Source organism: Vipera berus, assembly GCF_964194415.1.
Source record: "Vipera berus genome assembly, chromosome: 1".
Classification (NCBI taxonomy): Eukaryota; Metazoa; Chordata; class Lepidosauria; order Squamata; family Viperidae; genus Vipera; species Vipera berus.
Window position 1 is genome coordinate 222,075,795 of NC_138202.1, and position 24,283 is coordinate 222,100,077.

At 41.7% G+C, this 24,283-nt stretch overlaps 1 protein-coding gene across 1 annotated transcript; it reads left to right on the forward strand.

Annotated features, from left to right (window-relative positions):
- The first annotated feature begins 3,148 nt into the window (after positions 1-3,148).
- Positions 3,149-24,048, forward strand: RNASEH1 (ribonuclease H1). The gene is made up of 8 exons (XM_081330301.1): positions 3,149-3,478; positions 9,112-9,233; positions 11,296-11,481; positions 15,197-15,296; positions 16,378-16,432; positions 19,434-19,518; positions 23,473-23,597; positions 23,899-24,048. The coding sequence occupies exons 1-8, from the start codon at positions 3,354-3,356 to the stop codon at positions 23,983-23,985; spliced, it is 885 nt and encodes a 294-aa protein (XP_081186427.1). The 5' UTR covers positions 3,149-3,353; the 3' UTR covers positions 23,986-24,048.
- Positions 24,049-24,283: the final 235 nt, after the last annotated feature.

The window sequence follows — 24,283 nt, forward strand, 5'->3', positions numbered from 1 at the left end:
GAAGGTTTGACTCCGCCTTCTTACTCTCCGAAAGGGTCAATGGGAAACCTGGAAGGCGGAAGATTTCCGCCTTCGTGAAGTTTGCTGCTGTTGTTGTTGTTAGTTGCGAAGTCGTGTCCGACCCATCGCGACCCTATGGACAACGTTCCTCCAGACCTTCCTGTCCTCTACCATCTTCTGGAGTCCATTTAAGCTCACGCCTACTGCTCCAGTGACTCCATCCAGCCACCTCATTCTCTGTCGTCCCCTTCTTCTCTTGCCCTCAATCTTTCCCAGCGTTAGGCTCTTCTCCAGTGAGTTTACTCCGGGAGTAAACTCCGGAGGGAAGGTCATCTTGCCCGCTGAGGGGCTTCGGCAAGCCTCCTGGGGAAAAAGTCCGGCTGTGGCCGCTTTAAAAATAAAAAATAAAAAAGCAGCAGGGGAGCGAGGATCCGTTTCAAGCTGGTTGTCATATACACAAATACGTTCCGTGTATATTCCTTTTTAAAATATTTATATGGCAACCATGCCTTTTATTAGCCCCTTTAAAGGCACAACGTAGCATGCAAACTTAAGTAATTAATAATAACAATAATAATAATAATAATAATAATAATAATAATAATAATTAATAATATAAAGTTGGAAGGGACCTTGGAGGTCATCTAGTCCAACCCCTGCTCAGGCAGGAAACCCTATACCATTTCAGACAAATGGCTGTCCAGTCTCTTCTTAAAAACCTCCAGTGTTGGAGCATTCACCACCTCTGGAGGCAGGTTGTTCCACTGGTTAATTGTTCTAACTGTCAGGAAGTTTCTCCTTAGTTCTAGGTTGCTTCTCTCCTTGACTAGTTTCCATCCGTTGCTTCTTGTCCTGCTTTCAGGTGCTTTGGAGAATAGCTTGGCTCCCTCTTCTTTGTGGTAGTATTCATCTAGGTTCTTTATTAGGCGGGACAAAAAGAGAAATTGAAGGAGAGGGGAAATTGGGAGTGTTTGTTTGGAACTGGAACGCTAAAACAGAACGTGAGAAAAGCCTTGCCTTTTTCCTTTTGCATTGTATTCCAACATTGAGGGTGGGGGGAAAAACAGCCATTTTTGAAATTTAAAAATGCAGTTTTATAAATGGCTTTTTTGTAAGTGTTTTCAAATTGGTTTTTTTTTAATCCCATTTATATCCCGCCCTTCTCCGAAGACTCAGGGCCGCTTACAATCTAAAGCACAAACAAATGTGCTTAGCAGTAGCCTTCATTCTATGTATATGCCTGCTTATTAGGGCTTTTGCCCCCCCCAAGCGGCATTATTACAAAGTCAGCTTATTGCCCCCAACAGTCTGGGTCCTCACTTTACCTACCTCGGAAGGATGGAAGGCTAAGTCAACCTGAGTCAAGTTTATCTGAGAACAAACACATAAGACGAATGAGTAGGAAAATCAAATTTTACAACAGTGAAGACTATACTAATAGGATTAAATTGCTAGGTTTTCAGTGTTCTCTGAGCTTGGTTTTCTTCTTGCAAACAATTTATTACAAGTTGGTAACATCTGATAGGACAAACTTATATGTAAACCCAATAAACCCTACTTCCCAATGACAAAACACTGGTAATGAAATGTCTGCAAGAACCAAGCTCTGAACACCCTGGGTTTATTCTGGATGCTATCTTAACCTATTTTTATTATGTGTTCTATGCCTTTTTAAAGATATTTATATTGCTTTAAACTTTGTTTTGCTTCGATGAGATGGGCAGCCAGATAAACTGAATAAAACAAATCCAATATTGCTATAAGCTCCTCTTGTATGGAAACATTAGTTTGCTAGTCAGCTTTCAGAGGTGCTTGAATTTGAACTCAAGTAATCTATTTTAGTTGAAAAATTGATTTCTAGATTTTGTAATTCTTTTCCATCCATTTGCTAAACACCACGAACAGGAAAGACCAGATAAATCAACTTGCCTAGGAAACAATAGGGATTATGTAAAAGAAAAAGTTATGCCAACCCAGATCATCAAATAGCACTATCCAGTATTTTAGAACATTTTATTTGGAGTCCTACATAATTTTTGACTGTCTTGCATTTCTCTGTCCCAGTAAATTTATGTATTAATTTTAGAAAATAATTTCTCCTTAAATTACTTTAGAAAGGAATTTCTTAAAACTTCCCCATGTGAAAGATTGCACAACTAATTACCTTACATAGCTTCACAATAAACAGGAGATTCATTATCTTGGGTTTTTTTTGGAAAAAAAGTATAGTAGGGGTTTTTAATTTACTCCTTGTCAATTTGTAACAAGTGGTTTACAAAATTTCTGTCACAAATTATAGAAGATACCAACTCGGTCAGATGCTACTCGATTGCTTAAGAACTAATAGCCTTGGTGGAGCAGTGGGCTAATGCCTCCTTAAGTAACACCAGCTGCCTGCAATTAGTGCAGGTTCGCATCCCACCAGGCTCAAGGTTGACAGCCTTCCATCCTTCCGAGGTAGGTAAAATGAGGACCCAGATTGTTGGGGGCAATTAAGCTGACTTTGTAATAATGCCGCTTGGGGTGGGCCGAAAGCCCTAATAAGCAGGCATATACATAGAATGAAGGCTATTGCTAAGCACATTGTGCTTAGATTGTAAGCCGCCCTGAGTCTTCGGAGAAGGGCGGGATATAAATGGGATTAAAAAAAAACTAAACAGAATCCAGCGTAAGCCTTGTAAATAAATCCTGCTTAAAATTGAAATCACTTAACTCTTGTAATTTCAATTTAAATCAATTACGTTTTTTTAAAAAATCAGGTCGAGGTCAACTATTCCTACTGCCGTCTGAATGTAATGGGGATTAAATGGTGATCATTTCAATCTACGAGCATGAAAATCTGAGTCGGTTTCCCGCCTTCAAAACAAACGCCAAAAATTCGCGCATGCGCCACGGACAGCTCGCTTGAGGCTTTGCGTTTTCCGAGGCAGAAACTGGAAGGAAAAAAAAAAACCAAAACGCGGTGGCGCATGTGCACAAACTACTTTCGTTCTTGACGTTGTCTGACTTAAACTTTCTTAGGCGAGGTCATAGAGACGGGAGAGGGCGTGCTTCCGGTTTCCACTGGAAGGCTTCTCTATTGTAGCGCCTTCCGGGTGAGACGTCCATTCTCAGTTGATGCTGGACTCGTGGTCACGTGAGTTCAGCTCGAAAACCGGAAGTGGTGCTCTCCAATTGATTTGTGTCTCCGGTTCTCGGTCCCGCACAGCTGCGGCGTACCTGCTCGACGGCTCTCGATTACCTCGTCATCCGGAAGCGTGGATTCTGGGTTCGGTCGACACTCGAGATTGAGAAGGGGAGGCGGCGGTGCAGATGGGAGGGAGCGGGAGGAGGAGGCGGCAGGGCTAGTTATTATGTGGCGCCGGATTCTAGCTCTGCTCGTTCATCCATTTTTGCCCGCCAGTTCTGGAGCCCTCGGCAGCGGCAGCATGTTCTACGCGGTGCGGAGAGGTAGGAAAATAGGAGTGTATGCCACCTGGTGAGTAGCTGCGCATCTTTCTCCCGCCCCGTAATGTTTCGTTCTCTCTCTCATCCCTTTAAAGCAGGGGTCTTCAAACTTGGCCCTTTTATGACTTGTGGACTTCAACTCCCAGAATTCTGGGAGTTGAATTCCACAAGTCATAAAAGGTCCAAGTTTGAAGACCCCTGCTTTAAAGCAAGGATCCCTTAGTTGCGACACCTTTGAAGCCTTTACTTTCCCCCTCCCTCTTATCTTTCGAAGAGCCCTCTGAGAAGTAGAGTTCAGCCAGTTGAGAGAGGAGAGGAGGTAGCCTTGATTCTGGATCTTCCCTTAAAAGCTTCTTAAACGATATATTTTTTATTTATTTATTTTAATAAACCATATATAAGATTTATTTCCCCTTCATGGATTACTGCCTTGTCGTGGCGAAGGGGCTTGCGTAATTCAATGAAGCTATGAGCTATGCCGTGCAGGGCCACCCAAGACGGAAAGGTCATAGCAGAGAGTTCTGACAAAACGTGATCCACTGGAGAAGGAAATGGCAAACCACTCCAGTATCTTTGCCATGAAAACCCTATGGACAGTACTAAAAGGCAAAACGATATGACGCTGGAAGATGAGCCCCTCAGGTCGGAAGGCGTCCAATATGCTACTGGGGAAGAGCAGAGGACTAGTACTAGTAGCGCCAGAAAGAATGAAGCGACTGGGCCAAAGCCGAAAGGACGCTCAGCTGTGGATATGTCTGGTGGTGAAAGGAAAGTCCGATGCTGTAAAGATTTTTTCTCCATAGGAACCTGGAATGTAAGATCCATGAATCAAGGAAAGCTGGACGTGGTCAAACAAGAGATGACAAGACTAAACATTGATATCTTAGGTATCAGCGAACTAAAATGGACAGGAATGGGTGAATTTAATTCAGATGACCATCAGGTATACTACTGCGGGCAAGAATCCCTCAGAAGAAATGGAGTAGCCTTCATAGTCAATAAAAAAATAGGAAAAGCAGTACTGGGATACAATCCTCAAAATGACAGAATGATCTCAGTTCGAATCCAAGGCAAACCATTCAATATCACAGTAGTCCAAGTCTATGCCCCAACCACCAGTGCTGAAGAGGATGAAATTGACCGGTTCTATGAAGCCCTACAGCACCTTATAGAACTAACACCCAAAAATGATGTCCTTATCATCATGGGGGATTGGAATGCTAAAGTAGGAAGCCAAAAGATAACGGGAATAACAGGCAAGTTTGGCCTTGGAGTACAAAATGAAGCAGGGCACAGGCTGATAGAATTTTGTCAAGAGAATACGATGGTCATAGCAAACACTCTTTTCCAACAACCCAAGAGACGGCTTTACACATGGACATCACCAGACGGTCAACACAGAAATCAGACTGACTATATGCTCTGCAGCCAAAGATGGAGAAGCTCTATACAGTCAGTAAAAACAAGACCAGGAGCTGACTGTGGCTCAGACCATGAGCTTCTTGTTGCAAAGTTTAGGCTTAAATTAAAGAAAGTAGGGAAAAGCGCTAGGCCAGTCAGGTATGAATTAAATCATATCCCTGTTGAATATACAGTAGAGGTGACAAATAGATTTAAGGAATTAGATCTGATAGACAGAGTGCCTGAAGAACTATGGACAGAGGTTCGCGACATTGTACAACAGGTAGCAACCAAAACCATCCCAAAGAAAAAGAAATGCAAGAAAGCAAAATGGCTGTCTGAGGAAGCTTTGCAAATAGCTGAGGAAAGGAGGGAAGCGAAAGGCAAAGGAGAAAAAGAAAGATACGCCCAATTAAATGCAGAATTCCAAAGAATAGCTAGAAGAGATAAGAATGCCTTCTTAAATGAACAATGCAAAGAAATAGAAGAAAACAATAGAATAGGGAGGACCAGAGATCTTTTCAAGAAAATTGGAGAGATGAAAGGAACGTTTCATGCAAAAATGGGCATCATAAAGGACCAAAATGGCAGGGACCTAACAGAGGCAGAAGAGATTAAGAAGAGGTGGCAAAATTACACAGAAGAACTATACAAGAATGAGCTTAACGTCCCTGATAATCACAATGAGGTGGTCACTGACCTCGAGCCAGACATCCTAGAATGTGAAGTGAAGTGGGCCTTAGAAAAGCTGAGCAACAACAAAGCTAGTGGAGGTGACAGTATTCCAGCTGAGCTATTCAAAATCTTAAAAGACGATGCAGTAAAAGTGCTACACTCAATTTGCCAGCAAATTTGGAAAACTCAACAGTGGCCACAGGATTGGAAAAGATCAGTTTACATTCCAATTCCAAAGAAAGGCAGTGCCAAAGAATGTTCAAACTATCGCACCATTGCACTCATTTCTCATGCTAGTAAAGTTATGCTTAAAATTCTACAAGCTAGACTCCAGCAGTATGTGGATCGAGAACTACCAGAAGTACAGGCAGGATTTCGAAGAGGCAGAGGAACTAGAGATCAAATTGCTAACATACGCTGGATCATGGAGAAAGCTAGAGAGTTCCAGAAAAACATCTACTTCTGCTTCATTGACTATGCTAAAGCCTTTGATTGTGTGGATCATAACAAACTCTGGCAAGTCCTTAAAGAGATGGGCATACCAGACCATCTTATTTGTCTCTTGAGAAATCTATATGCGGGTCAAGAAGCAACAGTGAGAACTGGACACGGAACCACTGATTGGTTCAAAATTGGGAAAGGAGTCCGGCAAGGCTGTATACTGTCGCCTTGCCTATTTAACTTATATGCAGAGCACATCATGAGAAAGGCAGGGCTAGATGAATCAAAAGTTGGAATTAAGATTGCCGGAAGAAACATCAACAACCTAAGATATGCAGATGATACCACTCTAATGGCAGAAAGTGAAGAAGAACTAAAGAGCCTCTTGTTGCAGGTGAAGAAGGAGAGTGCAAAACTGGGGTTGAAACTAAACATTAAGAAAACCAAGATCATGGCATCCGGCCCTCTCAACTCCTGGCAAATAGATGGGGAAGAAATGGAGGTAGTGACAGATTTTATTTTCCTGGGCTCCAAGATCACTGCAGATGGGGACTGTAGCCAAGAAATTAAAAGACGCTTGCTCCTGGGGAGGAAAGCCATGGCAAATCTAGACAGCACACTAAAAAGCAGAGACATCACCCTGCCAACAAAAGTGCGTATAGTCAAGGCTATGGTCTTCCCAGTTGCAATGTATGGCAGTGAAAGTTGGACCATCAGAAAGGCTGAGCGCCAAAGAATTGAGGCCTTTGAACTATGGTGCTGGAGAAGACTCCTGCGAGTCCCTTGGACTGCAAGGCGATCAAACCGGTCAGTCCTAGAGGAGATCAACCCTGACTGCTCTTTAGAAGGCCAGATCCTGAAGCTAAAACTCAAATACTTTGGCCACTTAATGAGAAGGAAGGACTCACTGGAGAAGAGCCTAATGCTGGGAAAGATTGAGGGCAATAGAAGAAGGGGACGACAGAGAATGAGGTGGCTGGATGGAGTCACTGAAGCAGTATGTGTGAGCCTAGATGGACTCCAGAAGATGGTAGAGGACAGGAAGGCCTGGAGGAACATTGTCCATAGGGTCGCGATGGGTCGGACACGACTTCGCAACTAACAACAACAAAAAGATTTATTTCACAGTTGCAAGTGAAAGCAAATATATGTGTCCCAGAATAAATGTTGCAGGATCCAGTCACCTAAGTCAGTCACCGGGATCAGAGGTTTATTCTGCTTTCAGACTTGTGATGGAGCACATCCTAAGGGAATTTCTCTTGTCTCCAGAATATGTGCACTGGGCATAGTATGCACAGTATTTATATGGTGCTTTTAGTAGTTAATGGGGATGTTGATGTCTGGCTATTAAGTTGTTGAGTGTTGTTTTTTTGTGTCACTGTTTCCTAAGTACCTGGTAAGCTGGTTGTAAATCAGCACTCCTGTTGACTGACCAGGGGCTCATTTCCCAGGCCTCAGTTATTTCTTTGGCTGTTTTTGTCCCTGCTCGGCCAACAATCTTAGTAGCTGCTAAATTGAATGCATTATTTCATACTCTTTGATTCTGTTCCCCAAAGTGTCACTGTGTCAATCAAATAATTACAGTTGCAACTTATTATGTATTATACAGTTGCCTATCTCACCCAGCATAATTCTGGGTGGTGGACAATAAAAGCAGTCATTAAAAAAATAAACACTCTACAATTGAAAGTACCTATCAGGACTACTAATAACAGAGTAGCAGAGAGTTATTATAGGCAATACAGCTATTTCACTAATTCACCACTTTCTTGAGATCCCCAAACCTATTAAGACATCCATGCTTAATTTGTCCACTCAATTATTTCTATGGTTGCCCATCTCAGTAAGTGAGCAGTCAGGCATAAAGGCAATATATTTCTTGAGGAAGATGATAGGCTGTTAAATAGGCATCAGTTGCTATTAACATTGAACTATAAGAACAGTGAAGTCACTTAGTGCCATATTCAATACTGAGCTATTAAGTTCACCAGATAGTTTGGAGTCAGTCATATCCTTCAATCTTAAGTAACCATACAAAGACATTATACTAATTAACAAGAGAAGATGGTGTTTCCAACTAAGGAATATAAAGATTTACATGGAAATTACAGTAACTAAGTTTACTGAGATTCAGTTTCAAGGGAATATGTTTTGGGACTGAAAAATCTCATCCTATAGATGAGAAATAGCCAAGGTGATTTCATGAATACGCCATATCCAGTTGCGCTCCGGGTGAGATTCAAGGTGCTGGTGATGACCTATAAAACCCTAAATGGCATGGGCCCGGCTTATCTAAGGGAGCACCTACTGCCAGCGTCAATTTCCCATCGTCCTGTGCGCTCCTACAGGGAGGGCCTCCTCAGGGTACCGCCGGTCAAGGATTGCTGACGGGCGATCCACGGGGAGGGCGTTCTCTGTGGGCGCGCCTGCCCTATGGAATCAACTGCCAACGGAACTCTGGACTGCCCCCGACCTTCGTTCATTTCGCCGGGACCTAAAAACCTGGCTCTTTGAGCTATCTGGTCTGGACTGAGGGGTTTAATGTTTTTAAATTGTGATTTAATTTTTGTGGCTAGACTTAATTTAATTTATTTTAATTTATTTTAATTTTATATTGGATTGTTTTTAAATTTTGCCTTGTAAACCGCCCTGAGTCCTTTGGGAATAGGGCGGTATATAAACCAAATAAATAAATAAATATGTGTAGATAGGTTGCAAGACCCAAGTCACTTAGTGAGATGGGCTGTGTAAAAAATTAAGAAAATAAAACACTCATAAATAGATTTATATTGACTATTTGTGAAAACACATTTGTGGAAGGGGAGAAGAAACCTGGCGTGATAGGCAGCTTTAAAAGTAAGAAATTATCTTCTAGGGCTTCCCCTATCTCTATCATATTCCTTTTGTCAACTGAATGACATGTTGCTTTGTGGTATGCAAAGTAATGAACTGTAAATAAATTAAGCAAATCCATAGAAGAAATTTCTCCAATTCTGTTTTCATTTCACACAGTACTAAAATAAAAACATTAAAGTCAATTTTAAAATCTAAAGAAAACCTCAAAAGAAGCTAACATTTTCTATTTAAGGAATTTGTGATATTGTAATCTAAACAATATGCTGCTCTTTTTCCACTGTATTTTGACAGGAATGAATGTAAAGAACAAGTTGATAAATATCAGTATGCCAGCTACAAGAAGTTTGCAACAGAGAAAGAAGCTTGGGCTTTTATAAATGAAGAGTCAGCAGAATCATCAATTTCTTCAACAGGTATACTATGCAACTTTCTAAATTTGAATAGCAGAAATATAGAAATAGCTTTCTGATAATTAAAGATAATATGCTAGATGTAATGAAGTAAGTAGGATGAACTGTGTATTCAAATGAAATTCACAACTCCAATGAACTGGTTGTGCCTCCAGAAATGTCAGCTGTATTTATTTCTTCATATAGGCAGTCCAGTCCAGTTGTTATTTTAAATCAAAATTATTGCAGTCATTAATGAGTCTTAAAGTTACCTTGCTTTTTAAAATAGAATTGATAGGTAAAGCTTTATAACAAAAATAAGTTACAGCTGAAAGAATAAGAGTTTTTCAATCATGCTATGCTTTCTAATAGCCAAAGTCGTCTGAAAAATGTAATACTACAGTGATAATTTTCCTCTGCTTAATGAGAAAACGCACAGTAGCTGGAGAGGTTAGAATAGAAATATACAAGTATAGCAGTGGCAATAAGAGAGGGGTAATTCTTCCTCTTCTAGGTTTTTGCCTTTGAACTTTGATAGTCCACGTGCCAAGTATTGATCCCTAATATCCCATTACTCTAAAATCTGGAGCTTTTCTAATGACGTTTATATTATGGTTGTTATTAGTAAAATGCAAAATCTGAAGAAAATAAAAGAAGCTGAGAAATAACCGTAGCAGGAAAGATCTTGCACTGACCTATCTGCAGCCCTCCCTAAGAAGATTGGATGAAAACGAATGGGTGCTGGACTCTGCTAAATTGAGCAATAGTTTCTTGAGGAAAGGCTACATCACTACCTCCTTCAAAGCTGGTAGAACCAGTCCCTCTCACAGATCACTGTTGTATGGACTCAACCATGTGTCATCTTTGGTGGGGGAAGCTTGTCCAACCAGGAGGCATAGGCCAAAAACACAAGTGATCGCACAGCCCCAAGGACACGTCTACTCTTTCAGGACTGACAGGTTCCAATTCTTCCTAGATGATAGGGCTAACCAGACATGTCAAACTCGTGACGTCACGCGACGTATCGGAGCTTTTTCTCCATTGCCAGCAATGGGGTGGGCGCGGTTTCCTGATGACGCGTCCGGCCCGCGGGCCAGCAGTTGGACACCCCTGGGCTAGACAATGTGTTAGACACCTCCCTGGGATCTACACAGCTGCCATTCATCTCAGAGTGATTCCAAACTACTTTTTCCAACAGATGCGTAGAATAATCCATAGAGTGGCCTTACAGATATTCTTAGTCCCTACTTATACAGCAGTGAGTGAACCGGTAAGACACTGGCTGGTAATCTATTGATGCAGAGAGTGGATTACCGTGAGGTAATCCTTCACAAAGCTGCTTTCTCTACCTTGGTCAAGTTCATTCTTTGTCTCTACCACCATTTCATCTCTCAAAGCTCCTCCAAAAACCAAGGGAGTCCAGACAGTATGAGCAGCAAAAATAATTTAATCTTATATAAATAATCCTTAAAGGCATCGATGCTTTTTAGGCTTTCACAGTCATTGGCATTTCCAGCCATTTGTACAGTATGTTCTGTTTAGCCAATGTAAAACCCCAAAACACCCTTGGGTAATAAATAAAATCTGTTCTGTTTTTACCAGAGAATTGCAATATCAGTAGTATCAACTCGGCATCAAAATTAAGTGTGGTTCTAGTGACCAAGTTGCTTGCACTATGTGCGATGCTACTTTTTGATGTTAATGCTCAAATCATTGCTGTTAATCAAATCCCCTCTTTTAGTTATAAAATCCTGCATATTTTTTCTGTTAGATATAAATACCATCTGTGTTACCTTTCACCTTTGGATTAATAAATTGATAAAGAAAGGATCATCTCTTAATACTGTATATGTGAATTATTTTTCCTAAAGTTATTCTATATTTTAAAAAGGTTTTTTTAAAAAAATTTTTTTGTAAATTTGAGGAGATTTGCACAAATATTAAATAAGGAAAGTTTCATGTGAAAAGACCTTTGGATGTGTGAATTAAACTGATTAAAATGTTGGGAGCTCCAGTGATGTTCTTCAATATGAACATTACACTATCAATTTGATAGTGGTATCATTTTCTTTCTTTTTTTCCTAAGGCCTTGGTGAAAAGCAGAACAATCATAGCTATTGCATTAACAAGGCTACATCTGTGTCAAATAATGCAAGATCACACAAAAGACCACACGAAGAGCTTTCAGAGAACAAATGTACAAATAAGCGTATAAAATACACAGATGTTCCTTATACTCCTCCAGCAAATAAGAATGAATTCGTATACATGGGTAACTCCTCTCTTTCTGCAACGTGTTATAATGCCTTTGAATCTGTTTTGTATGATATTTTTTTTCTTTTGATGAAAAACTGTATGTCTTTACTCTTACAGAAATTTGTCACTAGAGTATTGCTTCTATGCCTAATAGCTGTAAGGGTTAATAAGAATTTGAGGTTTGAATATTGCAAGTTCTATAAGTATCTAAAATGAATACTGGGAAGATGGGGGAAAAATAAAGCTAGCTATGGATCAAACAAGCAAATAAGGGGCAACATTTGCTTAACCATGACTGTTGGGTATGTGTGATAGAATGTAGTCTGGATTCCCAGGAGGAAGAGGCTACGTTCCAGAGGGCCAAGAGGCAATGAAGTTTAAACAGTTTGGTAGAACTTCTCAGAGTATGCTTTAATTATGTAAGTAGTTGCTTTAGCTTGGCAATATTGATGTCAATTATTTCTAAGCAGTTTCCTTTATTGCTCCTCATCATAGACCAGGGGTCTTCAAACGTGGCCCTTTGAGGACTTGTGGACTTCAACTCCCAGAATTCCTCAGCCAACCATGCTGGCTGAGGAATTCTGGGAGCTGAAGTCCACAAGTCATCAAAAGGCCAAGTTTGAAGACCCCTGCCATAGACAGAAGTTCTAGGGGAAGAGCTTTCTTGATCCTCTTTCCCCCATCAAAGTATCTAAACTTTGCTGCCTCTTGGCCCTCTGGAATGTAGCCTCTCCCACCTGGCAATTCAGACTACAGAATTGGAGCAAAATGAAAAGCTTGGGGGAAGGGGAGGAAGGAATAGGCTTTGAAAATGGATTTGAGGGGAAGGAATTTTATCCAATTATAAATTTACATATTGTTTTCCAGCAATGGAGGGAAGTTATCCAAAGCTGAATTACGCATTTCTTCTACTTTAGCAGGCTTGACAAAAACCACAGGGGAGAGGAACCCTCTGAGCTAGTTTTCCAGGCCAGGTCTACGACATCTCGGTTCTGCGATCTTGCCAGAGCCATCTCCGCGTGGGACAACGCCACGGGAAACTCGCCGTGCAACAACTTGGCCGCACCCCCCTGCAGCACCTCCCTTGGCAGGAGGCAGCTGTCAGCTGCGTGGTTGCCATGGACCACGTCTTCCGATCCGGGTCCAGCCTCCTGGGGGGAGTGGCTGGTCAGTCAGGTCGGAGCGTGTCTGCTTCGCGGGCTGTTTGCAGTTGCTACCCATGCATGAGAGGCATGTCCTGCCTGCCGGGGAGGCATTCTGCCTGATCTGCATTCAGCTGTTTCTTTTTTCCCTGTGGGCATCTGTTCCAGTCTCACTGTTGCAGACCTCTTCTTCAGTCTGCTGCACTGGACAGTGACTGTTCCAGGGTGGGAAGATGGGCAAGCAGGGACAGCGACAGCCATTTAGCAACTGTCCGTGATTCCCGCTTAGCCCGCCTTTCATGGAGAGGGGTTGCCTCCCTTCTCTTGAAGGCTTTCTCACCTCACTTTTCAACACACACACACACGCACCGATAGACAGATGTGCATAGTGGACACACTGCGACCCAACCAGCCAGTTGCAGCAGTATGATGCCAGATTCAGAGACGTGGCCCGTTGAGACGCTGTGGTTGACCATCGCTTCCCATGAAGGGAGGTGCTGTGAGGAGCGTGGCAGTATGTCCCACTGTGAGTTTCCCATGGCGATTTGTCCAGGCCGAAGTGGCTCCGAGATGTCCCATTTCACTCCAGGCCTGCTTTTTACAGGTTAAGACATTCCTACTTTCCATTTTCCTTCTTGCAGAATAGATGTTTCTAAGGCATCAAAGGGGACAGTTTCTACTCTGGAATCAGACAAGCATTCCAGAGGCTGGGACCGCCAGCCCTGGGGCTTTGTCCTGCAATCCAGCTATTTTTGCAGGAGCTGTGGCCATCTTCCTAGGTGGGTTTCCCTCTGTAATGCCCCAGATTCAGCTTAACATTGGCCTGAATTGATCGATGTCTGCTGTGCGATGCCATTCAGCGTGGCATCGCAAACCCAATTTGTGGGGATTTGAGGATAAGAGCGAACGGTCCTCTGGAATGAAGAGCTTCTGATTTCTCTTCCATTAAAGATGGGATTTTGATCCTCTTACCCATGGAGTTCTGCTATTGGATTTAGGCAGATATTATTTTTTATGTCTTATCCCTCCCTCCCTTCTCCTCCTCCTAGTTTCTGAGCATGCTTGCCAGACTGTGGCCTAATAGGTTTTCACTATAGATGTGATCTTACCAAGAATTAGTGATTTTCACTGACTTTCCTACTTCTACCATTCATAGGTTTCACTCCTGAAAAGTTCATGTGGCTTCTAAGGCATTGGTTACTACTCCATATAAGACACTTTGTAAAGCGCTCTTCAGTTTCTACCCTACAAAATAGGATAGCAATTTTTTATTGCTTCAGTCTGATATATTCTGGAACTAGTAACCTTGTCGTCTTGAAGCAGGCTATTTGTTTTTTTCTTAATTCTGTAGGAATTTAAATTAATCCCTCATCTATGGTTGATTGGTGGCAGTTGTGGCTTCCTTTGCCTCGTCTCATCCAGTATAGGAGACTAGAGAAAAGATTGGCATATTCTATAAAGATTTTTTGACATTGTTTCAAGTTCATTGTTGGGGTACAGAATGTCTACCATAATCATCCTGGAATCATCTTCCTGAACTTGCTGTGAACCTCTGCTTGCTCTTGTCACAGCAGAATCATAGTCCATTCCGCTAGAGTGTAGCCATTGCTAATAACGTTCCTCTAATCATTTAGCTGGGACGCGGTGGCTCAGTGGGCTAGGACGCTGAGCTTGTCGATCAGATGGTCGGCAGTTTGGCAGGTCGAATCCCGAGTGCCGCGTAACAGTGAGCGCCTGTTACTCGTCCCAGCTTCTGCCAACCTAGCAGTTCGAAAGCACGTAAAAATGCAAGTAGAAAAATAGGGACCACTACGGTGGGAAGGTAACAGCGTTCCGTGCGCCTTTGGCGTCTAGTCATGCCGGCCACATGACCACGGAGACGTCCTCGGACAAGCGCTGGCTCTTCGACTTTGAAATGGAGATGAGCACCGGCCCCTAGAGTCGGAAACGACTAGCACGCATTTGTGGGGGAACCTTTACCTTTACCTTTAATCATTTAGCTACGTGATCCATTTTCTCTTCCTTTTGCATTGCAAGCTTTGGCTAATGTTAACTTCAGCGGGAAGTTTTCAGTAGTGTGTGATGTGCTGGGTGTAAGTTCCTACTTGATTGAAACCATGTTGATTAGTCCTAGCCGCAGTTACCATCTTCCACTGTTTGAAATGGAAGTATGGAGATACTTTTCTTTCTATGCATAGAGGGTGGATCTTGTGTTTTCTTGATGAAACTTTTTCCTTTTTCTCTCTCTCTTTTATAACGATAGTGAGATGTATTTGATCTTGCCTGCTGTTGTGAGGAGACTCCAGCTTTAGGTACTTTCTTCCACATATAAAAGAATATTCGTGATAATTCCAATAGGCCTGTTCCCCCAGAATTATTTACTTTAGCATTGGCAATTTTATCAGCTACAGTTTTCAGTTTTGGTGTGCTTAGATAATACAAACGGTTTGCTAAAACTGGCTAAAATATCATACTCTGAATTAGTTTTATTATCTGTATTTAAATGCAGTTTCCAGAAACAATCTTGTTTAAATTGTTTAGGAATTTGACATTGTCTTGTGCTGTTCTAATGCAAATCTGCCTTTTTAGGAGATTATATAGTTGTTTATACGGATGGATGTTGTTCAAGTAATGGACGCCAGGCAGCACGTGCTGGAACAGGTGTATATTGGGGACCTGATCATCCTCTGTGAGTAAGCTGTTTTTCTTTATATCTGCTAGGAGAAGTTTTGGCAAGGCATCGTGTGATCTCTACTATAGCTTTACGAGCATATCGTGCACGATGAACTCTAAAGAGGAGTGGATGTGATGTTTAGATAGAGAGGCTAAGAAGATCTTTGGACAACCTTTTTACTGTCATTTGATTCACGGCTGGTCGTTGTGAAAGTTTGAGGCAAATTGGCAGGGCAGTTTTCAGAGCAAAGAAGTAAATAAAGTGACACCTGTCCAAAGCAGACCCTGGTCACACCTACTTTTGAAATGCAAACTTTTGTCATGCAAAGCAGAACATATCTGTCAAACCTATAGAAATTCTGCACACCTGCTTTTTTTGGCAGTTGCCATACATTTAACAAGTGGGTACTATTGGCTGCAAACTGTCCATGAGTACAACCATTTTACCTATGCCCAAATTATTAGTATGTAAATCAAGTGAGTACTGGTAGTTCTCATTTAATGATTACTCGTTCATTTTGAAGTTACAACAGCGGTGAATTAGGGGACTTAACAGCCAATTCTTGAGGTTGCAGCCATCACAGTGCCCCTGCAATCATTTGATTGTATTTATGATGGTCACAGTATCGTGCGGTCTTCTGGTTTGTCTGAAATGGTAGGGTTTCCTGCCTGAGCAGAGGGTTGGACTAGAAGACCTCCAAGGTCCCTTCCAACTCTATTATTCTGTTGTTCTCTTATTATCTGGTTGCTATTTCCAATCTTGGCTTCCCACAACCAAAGTAAATGTGGAAGCCCTCAGGAAGTTGTAAGCCATGGTCACGTGACATCTCACTTAATGACTGCGTGCGATTCACTTAACAATTGCAACTGGAACTGCCATCATAAGTTGGTACAGTCACATGATTTTTCGATTTATGACTGTATCACTTAGGAAGTTGCCAAGTCCCAGTTAGCCATCATTAAGCGTGGACTATCTGTATTGAAGTAATTATATACATTAGTCTAAGACACCATTTATACTGCACCCATTTTTGTATGAAATCATACTTTGACTTAATGCTATTTTCAATAATTTTGCTGTATATTGTCTTCGACAGAAATAATAGTGAAAGACTTCATGGACGGCAGACAAATCAAAGGGCTGAAATACATGTAAGCAATGAGTGAATTAATTTTAAAACTTCTGCAACAAGGCCATGCTAATTATTTATTTTTGTTAGGAATATAGTCTGATATTTGTTCCATCTACAATGGATTGATCTGCCCTGCTATAAAATGGAAATCCTCACTATTAATGTCTACTGTACATGTCGTCTTTGTTTAATGACCACTCATTCAGTAATTGTTCACTTGTGACCTTTCCTTGTGGTTGCCATTGTCGCATTGTCTCTGGTCATGATCAGAATTTGGGCACTTGGCAATTAGGTGACATTTCTGACCATTTGGGGGGGGTGTCCTGTGGTCACATGATCACCATTTCAGACCTTCCCTGTTGGCCTCTAACAAAGTCCGTGGGGAAGCTGGCGGGAAGTCACAAGACATGATAACCCAAAGTTTAACCACCCACAGAGTCCTGCTGTGAAAATGTCATCATAAATCATTATGGGCACCTCGGGTCCTCACTTTAATGACTACATCGTTCAGCAGTACAAGTTCTGGTCCCATTTAGATTCATTAAGTGAGGACTGTCTAGTTATCGGAGCATTTCCTGCCAAGCCTCAATATTTCACTTTTATGCTAATCAGAAGGGTATAGTCCAGGGGTAGGCACACTTGGCTTTTGTATGACTCGTGGACTTCAACTCCCAGAATTCCTGAGCCAGCCACGCTGAGGGGAAAGGGAGAGGTTTCCAAGCTGAGCCATGCTGGCTCAGGAATTCTGGGAGTTGAAGTCCATGAGTCATAAAAGAGCCTACCCCTGGTATAGTCCCATTTGAGCTCCAAGGGATCTGAATGAGGCAGATAATCTTGGTCGATTTACTCTCGTTTGGTGGCAATTTTTGCCAAGAACTAAATCTCAAAGTGGATGTGCTCCTCTTAGGCTTAGATTTCTGTTTAACTTTCAGGAGCATTAATTGTGGGTTATTTCTGAGCTATCTGTCTGAAGTCCCAAGTCTGGGGAAGGATTCAATTTTGCTCTCAAACATATATCTACTACTGCTGGATAAAATTATTTGTAGAGGTTTTGCAGTACGATGCACCTTTTTTATGGAAGAGGCCCAATATTAAATGTTCCACTGACTTGCAGTTCTTCAAATATCGTAGTCACGTCTGAAGGTGGAACAGGAGAATATGTATCTAGCCTTTTATGCTAAAAGCTCCAGCTTGTAGTCTTTTTTTTTTAAATTCCATTTATATCCCGCCCTACTCCGAAGACTCAGGGCGGCTTACAAGCTTAGCAGTAGCCTTCATTCTATGTATATGCCTGCTTATTAGGGCTTTCACACACACCCCAAGCGGCATTATTACAAAGTCAGCTTAATTGCCCCCAACAATCTGGGTCCTCATTTTACCTACCTCGGAAGGATGGAAGGCTGAGTCAACCTTGAGCCTGGTGGGACTCGAATCTACACTAATTGCAGGCAGCTGGTGTTTACTTAAGGAGGCATTAGCCCACCAAGGCTCTAGTATATTTCTTAAGCTTTCACTCCTTTAATGTCTCTGAGAGGTTTCCAAGAAAGAAGAGCTGAAAGCTAGTGTGATCATGGTAAGCGTTATGAAAAGCAAATACTTAGAGAAATAAGCAGGCAAGGCTTCCTGGGATAGATGCCAGTAAATATGTCTGCAGTGTTCTTCCATGGCATGTGCACGTCCTGGGATAGCTTTGGAAAGCTTTTATACCCAACACGCATGAATCATGGATATCAAACAGACTCAGTTAAAACTGTGTGAGAAACTAGCATCAGCCTGTGGAAGGCCTTTCCTGTGAACTACTCAGTATCTCTGCACCTGAAATTACTGTCCAGGTACATTCCCAATCCATGCTATGTTTTACAGCTATTGATTTTTATACTGAAGGTTCAGTATGGCGTTAGCTCGGTTGTGGTTATAGACTAATGTGCCCAGTGAAGTTGTCTTTGGAGATGTTAGAGCTGGCCATGCGAACAAGTACTTTAATTGGATTAATGAAATATTTTCTGTGGGCAGCTACTGTTGAAAAGCAACCAGCCAATTTCATCTGGTTGCCAAGGCTATTGTCCGAGGCTCAGTGCCAAATAGCCCAAGGTTTCTTAACGGGCGCAATTCAGAGGGTTGGTTTTCTCCTACAAAAATCAGACAACATGGAATTGGGCTGTTTGAAAGAACACATTCCAGGCTTTAAGGGTCCTGGAAATCCTTCTGTCCTGCCACTTAAGAGATATAGTAGAGAAACATAAGAAAGGACATTTTTACTGGCTTCTCTCAGACATTTTGAGGCTAGAGAGGTTTCAGTGGTTCTGCCTCATTATGATTGTGCTGTGCTTTAAAGTCAAGGGGGGAAAATGGATGTGGATATACAAATAGAGCATTTGTTTGCAACATCTTAAATCAGTGTAATCTTTTCCTGGGATGACATGGCCTTTCACAGCTGCTGCACAATTCCTAAAACAAGATGCATGTTGTTTAAAAGAGCTGCAAACAAGTGGTTCAAGGCCCCTTTTCAGATCTAAAATGTTATCTTCATTTCCCCACAGGTGTTCAAAAAAAATGATTTTATTCAGGTAGGCCCTGGGGTGGGAATTTTACCACAGGAGTGGATCATTCTTAATGCTTTGAGTGTGATCTAGTCCACTGATGTGTTTGTTGTTGTTGAAATAAAACTACAATTTCTTGGAATTTGAATTCTAGTAGTCACACAAACATTCATTTCATCCATCTCCAGCAAGATAATTCATGTCTAGTCACACTTAAGATGTAAGAGCCAATGAAATATTTATGTGAAATAAATGTCACGGTAAATAGTCAAACATGGCTTACATCTGCAGTTCAACCCTGAGCTACAAACTTTCTCTTGTATCAGAATCCTTCAGAGGGAACTTGCACATATCTGTAGATAAAATGTCCTGTACTGCAATTGAGTCGCAGCAATTTTGTGGGTTACAGTTCTAAAACTAAAATCAGTATTTATTCAGCTTCTTCACTCCTGAAGTATGTTCTCTAAATGTTTTCTTCAGGCAGCTTGCAAGGCAATAGAACAAGCAAAGAGTCAAAATATCACAAAACTGGCAATCTATACTGACAGCAAATTCACCATTAACGGTAAGCATTTTGGTTGCTGACAAATGGATGTAAGGTGAAATCGCCTCTTAAAATGATAACAGGTTACAGAAGGCATGCATTCTCTTGTCCTACCAAACATGATTGATGTCCATTAAACTAGTTTTTCTGCAATTAAAAATGTTTGAAATTATTTTTCTCCTTGTTTTTTTTAAAACACGTCAACATAAATCAAAAGAGAAAGAATATATAATATTCTCACAAGGAGATGGGGTCTGAAATGTAGTATGCTATGGTTGATTGCCTTGATGAAATTTTCTGTATGATGTTGTCATACTTAGAGAGCCCTTGCTGTAGTGTCTTTTTATATTTGGACCAAGATGGTGGGCTATGTACAAAACCTCTGCAATCTTTTGAGGAGCAGATTCTAATGAGCTGCATTGCTTCCTCAAGCAGACCCAGGCCCTCCTTTACTTGTATTTAAACATGCAGCTCTTCTTCCTGTACAACCACCACCACCCCCGCCAGCAAAGTGAGATTGCAGATACTAGTAAAATACGATGAAACAGAATGTATAGTTATGCAAGTATTCCCTTGTCATTGAATATTGCTGTAAAAAAGTGCACGGCTCTGCATGTAAATATAGCATTAAATCTTGACCGTGGAAAGTAGTATTAAATCAGTGTTTCCATTGTGTGATCAGAGAGCTAGTTCATCAACAGAAAACAAATATCAATATTGTAAAAGAATAATTAATTGGTTTTGGCTAGTCTCCGTTATTTATTTATACATGTAATGTTAAATACCAAATTTTGATATATAAATAAGAAACATACCCGTGCTTTTAAAGTGTATTGCTGTATCCAAAACTCTATTAATAGATTTCTGAATATTACACCAAAACGGAACAAGCCTATATTAAATGAGAAAGACATCTCCTTTGTCTTTCTGGCACAGTGGATTTGACAGACAATTATTTTAAACCATTCTTTGGGGTGTCTAATGATTACAGAAAAAAATCCTTCGTTGAATTGTCTTAATTTTGTAAAAAAAACATTTATTATTGTTAAGACCATTAATCAAAACCAAACTCAATGCTGTTTGTAATTTAGGAATCAGTTGCTGCTGATGCATTTAGTCCAAATTGTAAAATCAAGAGGTTTTGATTGAGTATTCTGCCATTTTTGCAACTTTAGACAGTCCAGATTCCTTTTGCAGTAGTTCAGATTATTCAAGAATTTGATTGGCAGTATTAACGCTCATATTAGTCCTTGAGTTCAGAACAGAGAAATTGATTGATAGTTTCCAGACTGGTGTTACACCTAAGTTTAAGTTTATTGCACGGATAAAGGTAAAAATTATATTTCTATCCTAACAGCTTTTGATGGACTTCTCCATCTAGCCACCAGATTTTAAGCTGGACCTGAGGAAGTTTTTACCTTTTTTTTACTTTTAACTTCAACTGTATACAGGTAGTTCTCGACTTACGACAATTGAGCCCAAAATTTCTGTTGTTAAGTGAGACATTTGTGAGTTTTGCCCCATTTTACGATCTTTCTCGCCACAGTTGTTAAGTGAATCAGGATCCCCCGCTGACTTTGCTTTTCAGAAGGTCGCAAAAGGGGATCACGTGACCTTGGGACACAGCAAACGGTCATAAATATGAGCCAGGCGCCAAGCATCTGAATTTTGATCACATGATCATGGGGGTGCTGTAAAGGTCGTCACCGTGAGAAACTGTCTTATGTCACATTTTTTTGTGCTGTTGTAATTTTGAATGGTCACTAAACAAACTGTTGTAAGTTGAGGAAGAGGCGGTGGTAAGGCCCCTCCTCAAGAAACCGGCATTGGACCCAGCTGTTTTAAACAACTTCCGTCCTGTCTCCAACCTTCGCTTCCTTGCGAAGGTCGTTGAGAGCGTGGTGGCACGACAGCTCCCTTTGAACCTGGAAGAAGCTGAATATCTAGATCCGTACCAATCGGGTTTCAGACCCGGGCACAGCACGGAGACGGCATTGGTCGCACTGGTGAATGATCTCTGGCGGGCCCGAGATAGAGGTTATTCTTCTGTCCTGGTCCTATTAGATCTATCAGCGGCTTTTGATACCATCGACCATGGTATCTTACTGCGTCGTCTTGAGGGGCTGGGAGTGGGAGGCACCGTTCTGCGGTGGTTCTCCTCCTACCTCTCGGACCGTTCGCAGACGGTGTTGGCAGGAGGGCAGAGGTCAAGCCCTAGGCCTCTTAGTTGTGGAGTGCCTCAGGGTTCGGTGCTCTCGCCCCTCCTGTTCAACATCTATATGAAGCCGCTGGGAGAGATCATCCGTAGCTTCGGGGTGAAATATCATCAATATGCTGATGATACCCAGCTATTCATCTCCACCCCGAACCAACCCAGTGATGCCCTTGATGTGATGTCCCGTTGCCTGGAAGCGGTACAGATTTGGATGGGAGAAAACAGGCTTCGACTCAACCCGGCCAAGACTGAGTGGCTGTACATACCGTCATCTCGTTTAGTCCAAGAGGTTCCATCTCTGACTATAGGAGGAGAGATGTTACCTCCCATTGATAGAGCATGCAATCTGGGCGTCCTCCTAGATTCACGACTCAGTTTTGAAGATCATATTGGAGTCGTGGCTAGGGGGGCATTTGCACAGATTCGTCTTATATACCAATTGCGCCCCTTTTTGGACCGAGATGCCCTACGTACAGTCACCCACGCACTCGTTACCTCCCGTATTGATTACTGTAATGCTCTCTACATGGGGCTGCCCTTGAAGACCACCCGGAGGCTTCAGCTGGTGCAGAATGCAGCTGCACGGGTTGTGATGGGAGCACCCCGATACTCCCATATTACACCCCTCCTGCGTGAGCTGCATTGGCTACCAGTTGCCCTCCGGGTGAGATTTAAGGTGCTGGTACTTACCTTTAAAGCCCTACATGGCTTAGGTCCGGGATACTTGCAGGACCATCTGCTGCCGGGAACAAATTCCCATCGTCCAGTACGCTCACACAGAGAAGGCCTCCTCAGGGTACCGTCAGCTAGGCAATGTCGGCTGGCGACCCCCAGGGGGAGGGCCTTCTCTGTGGGAGCGCCAGCCCTATGGAATCAGCTCCCCCCTGAGCTTCGGATGGCCCAAAACCTCCAATCCTTTCGCCACGGCCTCAAAACACTCCTGTTCCACCAGGCTGACCTGGACTGACAGGCATTTTAATTAATTTATATTTAGAATTTTTAATTTATTTTTTAATTCTTTAATTTTAATTTATTGCACAGCTGATTTCAATTTTATTTTTACCTTGATTTCTGTACTTATTATATGTTTTGTTGTTAGCCGCCCTGAGTCCTTCGGGAGATAGGGCGGGATATAAATCCCATCAATAAATAAATAAATAAATATTGCCATTTCCTAAAGATACGGTTTGGGTTGTCGTATAAGATATCTTTAAATACTATTTATAAATGTGTATTTTGTGTTTCCATTTAGTTAAAAGCAGCAAATAGTCTTTTGTGAAGATATATGTTGTTGACAGTAGAATTGGGATGAATGGAGGCTACTGCTATTGTTTCTCTTTCTCTCTCTGCCTCCTGCCCCACTTCCCACCCTCACCACCACCCTGGCCTGAGATTCGCCAGGCATTATCACCTGTCAGGATTTGTCACGTTTCAATTTGCCTTCATTCAGTCCTACTCTATGGTCTGACATTCAGTGACATACTGAGCCACCGCGTCCCACTAACTAAATGATAGAAGATCACAAATCAAGTAGAATGTATATGATTTGTCTGGATTGCAGTTACAAACTGGCTTGAGCCAATATTAGGGACTATCTACTGACCAGCTTGGTTTATCAAATGGTTCGCCTCTTGGATCAGCTCAGTCACATGGGATTGTTTCAGATGGAGAGGCAGAGGAGAATTTCAGCAGATAGCCCCAGAAGTTCTGAAGCAGTCATCCAAATTGCAGTCTTACAGTAGCAATCACTTTTTTGGTAGGTGTGACAAGCTGGATTCCAAACTGGAAGACTAACGGTTGGAAAACCAGTGCAGGAAAACAAGTAACAAACAGGGAAGATTTTGAAAGGCTTGCTAAGCTTTCAGAAGGCATGGACATCCAGTGGGTAAGTGATCTTCTAAAAACTGACTGAAGTTTTAAAGAAATTCACAGATTGCTGATTAACGTAACTCTGATGAATAGCAACGTGTAAAATGGGTTATGTCAACCCAGAGGAAAGAGATTTATTTGAAATCTGCAGCTGGGTTCATGTACTGTACCAAGCCATTTAGTATATTCCTTTGGACCCTCTGTTATGAATGCTGCACCATAAGGCATAGAGGAAGATAAGTGAATATAGCAGATAGTTGTAGAACACATATTGTTATATGTCGGGAGTAATTAATTTGGACTCTTATTATCAACAGATGCATGTTCCCGGTCATGCTGGCTTTCCTGGAAATGAAGCAGCTGATCGATTAGCAAAAGAAGGAGCTGGAAAATCATTATCTTAGCATTTTATAACCCAAATACTCCACTTAGTGATAAGAATAAAGATTAAGCTTGTTTTAACTTAATTTTTGTTGACTCTCCATATGTTTTAGAATAAATGAGACCGATATTTGGCTTAAATGGTGAAGAATGTAAATGCTTTTTATGTATCCTATATGTTGTCAGAGCATCTCTTCCATTTCTCAATCTGTGTCCAAGAGTTGAATGTTTGCATCATATTAGTTATGTAAAACAGCATAATATTGGGAATATATATACCGTATATACTTGAGTATAAGCCGAATTTTTCAGCCCACTTTT

What these genes read in the sequence shown, in the direction of transcription:
- RNASEH1 (XM_081330301.1), top strand. Translation starts at nt 3,354, where the DNA reads ATGTGGCGCCGGATTCTAGCTCTGCTCGTTCATCCATTTTTGCCCGCC. An exon ending in TGGGGACCTGATCATCCTCT is followed by an intron (nt 15,297 to 16,377) that starts GTGAGTAAGCTG and finishes TGTCTTCGACAG; the next exon opens with AAATAATAGTGAAAGACTTC. An exon ending in CAGCAAATTCACCATTAACG is followed by an intron (nt 19,519 to 23,472) that starts GTAAGCATTTTG and finishes CTTTTTTGGTAG; the next exon opens with GTGTGACAAGCTGGATTCCA.